This window comes from Pecten maximus, chromosome 3, assembly GCF_902652985.1.
Source record: "Pecten maximus chromosome 3, xPecMax1.1, whole genome shotgun sequence".
NCBI classification, from domain to species: Eukaryota; Metazoa; Mollusca; class Bivalvia; order Pectinida; family Pectinidae; genus Pecten; species Pecten maximus.
The window spans coordinates 4553404-4561642 of record NC_047017.1 but is presented as its reverse complement, the minus strand read 5'-3'; the positions used below and the strand labels follow the sequence as shown (position 1 = coordinate 4561642).

At 33.9% G+C, this 8239-nt stretch overlaps 1 protein-coding gene across 1 annotated transcript; it reads right to left on the bottom strand.

Moving 5' to 3' along the window:
• Positions 1-2056: 2056 nt before the first annotated feature.
• LOC117322996 (protein FAM177A1-like) lies at positions 2057-7553 on the bottom strand. Its single transcript, XM_033877969.1, has 5 exons — positions 7432-7553; positions 6905-7072; positions 4763-4829; positions 4270-4367; positions 2057-3402 (listed from the first exon to the last, which is right to left on the bottom strand). Exons 1-5 carry the CDS (start codon positions 7456-7458, stop codon positions 3253-3255), a joined length of 510 nt encoding a protein of 169 aa, XP_033733860.1. The 5' UTR covers positions 7459-7553; the 3' UTR covers positions 2057-3252.
• Positions 7554-8239: the final 686 nt, after the last annotated feature.

Below are 8239 nucleotides of genomic sequence, written 5' to 3'. Positions count from 1 at the left end.
GCGAATGATTAGCTATTAGAACCATGAAATGTGCAAGATTCTTAAATCGGTAAACGATAGCTTGGTCGCCACCCCAAGGTGTTGTTATCGTACAAATATCGCGAAGGGTTTTAATTCGCGATTGATTATCCTCACGTATTAACGCGAAAATAAATCCCACACGAAATATAAGTGATTTACAGTAACATATATCAAGCTCAGCCCAATGACGTCATATGTAGTAATTTCGTCAGTAGTGTTATTGTGACATTCAAATCACACCATCGTAGTTTGAGTTAATTTACCGTAATGTCGAGACAACTTACGCCCAACATTTCCACGTATGTTTTGCACAACACATTTAGGGTTGGCTGATTAAATTGTATCGATCACTTCATTTTCTAAGAAGATTTCTCTCCTTTGAGAGAGAAAAAAAACAGTGACCTTTTAAACAAATTTAAAGCACATGGAATCTGATTATGGACAAATGCAATGGACAGACATAAGATCAAAGTTCATTAATCTCATAGATTATATTGTAAAACTGTTTTACAACGGGTTTTTAAAATGCATATACATTGTATCTTCATTCTACTATGACAAACACTGCGTCTACCTGGGTTTGGATGGTTTGGTTTCGTTTTGCATTGTTAAACGTCCTATCAACCTGTCATTTAAGGACGGCCTCCCTGTGTGAGAGTTGCATACGTGTGGCGAATATATGTGTTCTGGGAGACTGCGGTATGTTCGTGTTTGTCTCCATGTGATAGCGCGGAACTGATGCCGATTTATAGTGTTATCATACCGAAGCATACTGCCGAAGAAATCGAGCAGTACATCCCATCCGGTCACATTAAACTGATAACGGGCAAGCCTGTCATCCAACTCCCAAAATGCTAAACGCTAAAATTTTAAAGACTTGTAAATGCCTCCACCAGGGGACAAAACCCAAAAGCCTTTTTCACATGGGCTCAGCGTTGTGCCCATCTGAAGAAGGCTTTTAACGCTCAACTAAAGGTCAGGGTGAGGCAGTGCCAAAAGAGATAATTAGGAGGAAAGTACACGCATTTAGAAATAGGAGAAAAGATACCAAATTTAGTCGCCTCTTTCGATTTCTTTTGCGCATGCTCTAGATGCACTTACATTAATCACTCTTAGTCCTTTAATATAAAACGCCTTCAGAGGTTTATAATTATCTGCTAATTAAGGTCTATTATCAGATATTTAATATGTTCTGTTATAATTGAAACATTAAACCACTAATAACACCAATATTAATTATCCGATAATAAGCGTTAAATTATCAGGATGTGAAAGTTCGACGGCATATATACATGTATACCCTAAGTATAGGACTACGGCGGTTTTATGTGATAGAGATCCACGTTTAGAAAAAATACAATTTCGTTGAAATGCAAAAAGTCGTGAACTTCTAATAATGAGAGGTAGTTAACAATATATTCAAATAATACAATGAAAATTAACTACAATGAGGCAAAATATCGCATCAAAATAAATTTAAGGTAGATTGTCTAACCAATTCCAAGTTAAATTACCGCCATTTTTCTTATGTTCCGGACGCTCGTCAACGTCGGCTACCCCCGGTTGATTGCACTACGCTACGCTTCACTGATAATGTAGTCTAGCTTAGTGCAATCAACCGTGTTATCCGACGTTCGACATTCATATTATACTTATGATTTTTCGTCCTAATAAATCAACGAAAAAAACAAACGAATACAAAGAAAACGGAAGAACATGTCATGTTTCAGATTTTTTATTTATTCTGAAAGTTTTTCTTTGATATGTACAAGAAAATTGGGAAAGAAAATGAGACAATGGTAATCATTTACTTGAAAGATTTTTAAAATCATTTTTGATAGAGAAAGGAAATACATATTATATATAGACATTTTTAACGGTTTTGGGATGGTTTATAATATATACATCATTTGTAAGTTTATATTAGACATATTCTCAACACATGCGATGTTGAAATGTCTAAAACAAAGGGAAGCTGGCGTCGTGTTTGTTTTTACCACAAAGATGTACACAATATATTAACAAAGCTATTTACTTAATAAATTAAAACATCCATTTATGCAGCGAGTATCACTCTTGTCTTCACAACAAAACAAACAATTAAAATCAATTGATTTTTGAATAAATAACTAAACAATGAATTACCAAAATGGGGGAAACTCTTTTCAAGAAACGTTCGTTCTGGTTTTCACCATAACACAAGAAACCAACAGTAATAGTCGAGACATATTAGTCTCCCTTTAACACGTTATAAATGAGAGTTACTTCCCTTGAGTTGATTCGCGTACATGATACACAGTTATACTACATGTACACATACACATTGGTTGGGGACTTATAATAGTTACAATTTCACAAAATGTAGGACCACTGATATTTCGCAGAAGAAATATTTTGTTCTGTTGCTTGTCAAGTTTTCCACCACACTCCGAGATACACATTTTCTAAAGTTGAAATTTGTTCAGTTCTTCCAGATGTTCCATTAAATATTGCAATAGTCTGGTTTCATTTGTCTACCTATGACCACCATGGCTTGAGCTTTTGCGTAGCATAAATTTAACTAAAATCATATACGAATGAACCTCATTGTAATGATCTGTTTGATTGTAGTGATAATAAACATGTAAAAGTCTAAAATCTAAGTTTTTTTTTTTTCCTGAGATTAAGTCTACAATTTAAAACTCAATTTGGTTCTAACATTATATAGCAATTGAACAAATATTAATTTGTTCATCAATGATCATGCTTAACTTCAAATTAATTACTGGTACAGAAATACCTATACTGACACAGTTTAACAAATTTATCACACAGCCCCATTTTGAATCGGAGCCTAAACAAATCTGTTGCAAAATACAAGATTCTATGTCAATGGGCACACCTTGCTTGTCCGGACTGGCTTCAGGCAATAATTATTCCAGAGTTGATGAGGAATGGTTTTTAAGATTTCACATCTTTAAAGTGTTTTTTACTCTAAGCACAATTTTTCACTGTCTTCCATCAGATCCACAAGGTTTTATGGTAGTATCACAGACAACTGGTCTTGAAAATAATTAATTCTGATCATAATTTTCTTACAAAGTAGTTTTTGTCGTGTACACTAAATCGAGAACAAACCGAATTGTTTCAAAATTATTTATGTGACATGCTGACTTACACTTGTCAGCAAAAACTACTTTCAGAAAATCAGTGTCAGATTTTAATTTTTTACAAGAACATTTTATTACCAGGTCAGTATTTTTCCACATTTTCCAAGATGTTACCACTTGGCATTTTTTGGGACGGAACACCTTTAAAGTCAACACCTATATCTACACTTGATAATGTTTGTGCCTCCAACTTCTTCAATATCTTATCTTGTCTAGCATTTTCTTTCTCCTCCTGAAATAGATATAGAAGGTAAATTCAGTACCAAGACTTAATCAGATCATTCCTGATCAACAGCTAACTAAAGCAATAACTGTATAATACACAAACGTACGGAATCTAATAATCTAGTTTAAGTCAAAGATGCTGAAAACAGAGTAAAGCAATAATTATGCTTCTTTTCCTGAATTAGAAACATCAAGACATGAAATGTTTTTAATGCTTTACTCTGTTTTCAGCATCATTAACTTAAAAGAATTTACTATGGAAACACAAAAATATATCAACCAGAAGAATAAGATACTCCCCGAAAGCCAGATCTTGCAAAATAATTTAGATATATTGAATGGTTAACTTTTAAAACTGTTAAAAAAGTAGAAGATGATAGTTAAATCAGTATAATAACAATAAAATGTAATAGCAATGTCTTATTAAGTGTTGTATGGACTACCAAATGGCTGAAAGAGCAAATGATTGACAGGAAAGACATAAAAAACTGACTGATAAATAGACACAAGGGGCATCTAACTGACAGTAGAGACACATGTACAGGGATCAACTGATAGACAGAAGAGACACAGTTTGGTTTGTTTTTGTTTAATGTCCTATTAACAGCCAGGGTGATTTAAGGACGTGCCAGGTTTTGGAGGTGGAGGAAAGCCAGAGTACCCGGAGAAAAAACCACCGTTTCGAACTCGCAACCCAGAGGTTGAGGGCTAGTGATTAAGTGTCAGGATACCTTAACCACTCGGCTACCGCGGCCCCTTCAAGAAGAGACACAGGGACCAAATAACTGATCTACAGGAAATGGAAAAAGAACCAACCAACTCTCAGAAAACAGAGACTAACTGATGGACAAAACTTCGAGAAATGTTTGCTTACCTCTTCTTTCAATCTGTAAAATTCATCTATTGCATACTGATACTTTGGTGTTGTGATTCCGAAAAACCAAGCCAACTTTTCTCCACAGAAATCGGCTCCTAGTAAACACAATGAAATGAATTATAATAATTTCATAACATAGGAAATATGAGTGATAAATATTTATATGTATATACATGTATAAATTTCAACCAATTTTATAACCAAAGACACAACCTATAATAAAACGGTATATATGTTTGACCCAACCTTCTTTTTAATCAATCTATATATATATATTCTAATAAGTCTACATATCTAAAATTTTGATACTTTTGCAAGAGTTGGAGCTAAGCTAAAATATAGAGCTTTAAATATGTTGAATTAAAAGATCATAAGAAATTTACCTTTACTTAACATCATATTACATTTAAATCAAAATAAACATATAATGGGTATAATTTTATCACTTCTCCTTACATAAGTACAATCGAGTAATGTAATGCAATATTACCTTTTAAAGTTTTTGAGGCTGCTAACACTGTATAATACCAAAACCAGGGAACCCATGTCAGTGATTTCTGAAAATTAAAAGAAAAGTCCTCTATATATAGAAGATTCAAGCAGCGTTGGCCTAAGACTATAAGAATAAGCTGGATGCAGCTTTAAATTCGGACCACCTGGTGATATTTTTCAGAGCAAAAAAACAAACTTATTATGATTTGTGTTCCTTTCATATTTTATTTTTTTATACCATATATGTAACTGTATATGGCCAGGTAAGACAGTCAAATACCATGACCATTATCCTGTGAATTTCAAATTTTGTTTATTATTAAAATACCAAAGAAAAGACTGTGTTTAAATGATGGAATATCTTCCAGGCAGCACATGTACATACTACAGTGGGACTTCGTTAACTCGAACTCGGATAACTCGAATACCCCGCTTAACTCGAAGTACCTCGCCGGTCCCGGCCGAATTCTCTCTTTATCTTTGTAAAAAAAACTCGGATAATTCGAATTCGGATAACTCGAAAAACTCGGATAATACGAAGTAAAAATTTGGTCCCAACAATAAAAATCCTACTTGAAATGTTCGAATAACTCGAAGTATAATTTTCGTCGATCGGTGGCAAACGCCGACATTTTTTAAGAGCTAAATTCCGTTTGTAATACTGAACATATCGGCACTACTAACCTACATGCTATTATAAGTGTTTCATAAATTCATAAAAGAAATTGTCGGTTGAATCTTATAACAACAAGTCTTGGTGATAAAAAGTACTGCTTTACTTACATCAGGTAATTTCCCAAGGCGGTCGCCGATATCAGTACACACGATAGTCAACAACTCATCTACCCGTTCGCTCAAGCGGAACTAATCTCTGACACACCGGTAGATCTACCCGGCTGATGTTTTTACAGGTGTAGAAATGACACAGTCACCGGCGCCTATTAAATCTTTTAACTGCTGAAACAATAGCGTAATTACTGCCGAGGTGTTCAGAGTACAACTGTAACGGTCAGTGCTGTCTATTAAATCGGATAAAACGCCAACTCAGTTACAGTAACATTTTATACGCACATGCGCAGCCCAACTTCCGGTGCTAATACACATGGAAATGGCGTGGTTATCAATAAAAAGTAAGTAGGCCGATCAAACAGTATTTTATATATGTCCAATAAAAGGTAATGGTTCTGTTACGTTTTGTATGCAATCTGTGTTAAACTTAAACGGTTATTTGTTTTGACATTAATAACTTGTTATTTTGTCGAATTCCGTTTTATCGTTTACCTTTTGCAAACATGACTTGCATATCAGATCGTTATTGAAGTGACTAAGTGAAAGAAACTTTATCGTGACTGTATATCGGCAAAACTACACCAAATTACAAGTGACATAACGAAACATTACATATATATTTACATGTATTGACCAGTCTTCACACTAAACTGATGAGCGACAGAGCGAAGTTATAATGATTATATAATGTTGACAAATATTGACCAAACTTTTCACCAAAAACGATAACTCGCTTAATTCGAACACTCGGATAACTCGAAGTTTTTTCGTGGTCCCGTCGACTTCGAGTTAACGAAGTTCCACTGTAGTTGTAAACATGCATTTTCAAACTCTTACTTGTTTGATCTGAGGTATTTATGTTTTATAAAGTTGATAAGAAAATGATAAGAATATACTCAGAGTTACTTATCTTGATAAAAATAACATACAGGGAATTGAAATAAAAATACATGCATATGTACAACTGTTAGCTAAAAGGGAGATAACTTTATCAATACACAGCAGGAAAAGATTTCCAGATTATTTCAAGACTCCTGTATCATTAGGCATAGGTCAAGTTAATTAATTATATAATTCATCTGAACAAAACAACAACTCTACTTCTGAATGGTTAACAACCCTGTAGACAGTCTAAAATATTAATGATATTGACCTGATACAATGCATATTACTATTCAAAAGAAAAAATGTCTTAAAAAAAATATGGAACAAGATTTTTTAATAACTGCAAGAAAATTGTACTGTAAATCTGTCACAGACTACACATGTACTTTCCACTGATTATTATTCCAAATGATTCTCGCAATCAGAATTATTCAAACTACAGAGAACTATCAAAATAACCACATACAGGGTTTACAAGTGGCTCTGTGGGTTTCTTTTCCTCTTCCTCCTCGTCTGTTGAGTATTCTTCCAGGATGCCATCACTAAAGTGCAGAATTCTTTTCGGTTGTTTCTTCTTCACTGGTGGAGCCTCTGCATCAAGGGATACATTGGTAAACTCTGTCCTTTCTGTCACCTGCCATACATATTAACACAATCATGTACATTTTTTTTTTAATTTTCAATTGTAATTCTTCAAATTCTGAAAACGAGCCAGCAAGAGAATATCTGTCACTCCTTATTATCTTATGCAAAACTCTCCTATATTACTGTTGTTTACAAATTGTACAAGGCCATCTCCAATGTACAGTAGCGCGAGTAGGCTAAAAATAACAATAATCGTGACGTTGTATATTTTCTTATATTGCAGTACGAAGGGATCAAAAATTGAGATCAAGTGTGTTTGACACACAAATCTTACAAACGCTACCTATACAAACTCACACTATAAGCACTAATTGTGTTTTAAAGCATGTAAATAATGAAAATACTTACAGAAGGCTCCATGCCAAGTTCTGTCATTTTGGTTTCGTTATACTTGATCAGCGTTGCTAGAACGCACAACAGTATTCTGCGAGCAAAACGTTAACATGATCCAGATTGGCAGAGGGAGAGTCTACACGTTTGAGTTGTCGTTCTTGGAATGTCTTTATCGTTGAATTTATAAACTTACTAAAGCATACTAAACATTCTTTGCTAAAAACGATGGTTTGGTCGATATTATGAAGAATTTGAAGTAAAGTAAAGCTAAACGGGATCTTAATTAGGCTGCACTCAAGTCTAAGTTTTTAATTGTTTAATCATTGATCACCAATAAAATTTATAAGTACATGTACATAATGTACAGGATTTGTATGAATGTATCGCATCCATCGTCGGATACGCATTTTTTGATTGCACAACACTACGCTATATTTATCATCCATCCGACGATGATCCCTCGCATCTTAACCATTTAATGATCTTTATTATGACTATGAATTTAAAAGGTTAGAAAGAGCATGCAGGATTCAATGGCTTGAAATTAGACGTACAAATGATTATTATCTGATCATGTGCTTGTATTTTATCTTTTACTGCCATTAATCATAACTGAAGCCAGCAAGAAGAAAATGTAATAATCTTTTCTAAAAAAAAACAACAGTATTAATGGTTGTATGTGTAATTTGTTCATGTGTGTCCTTGTGTGTAAGGTTGTGCTTTTGTATCTGTGTGTGTGTTTGTCGAGAATGTCTTTCGACTTTTAAGTCCTTAGATACTATAATGATTTAGTCCTGATTGTTTTCTATTTCACTAAACCAAG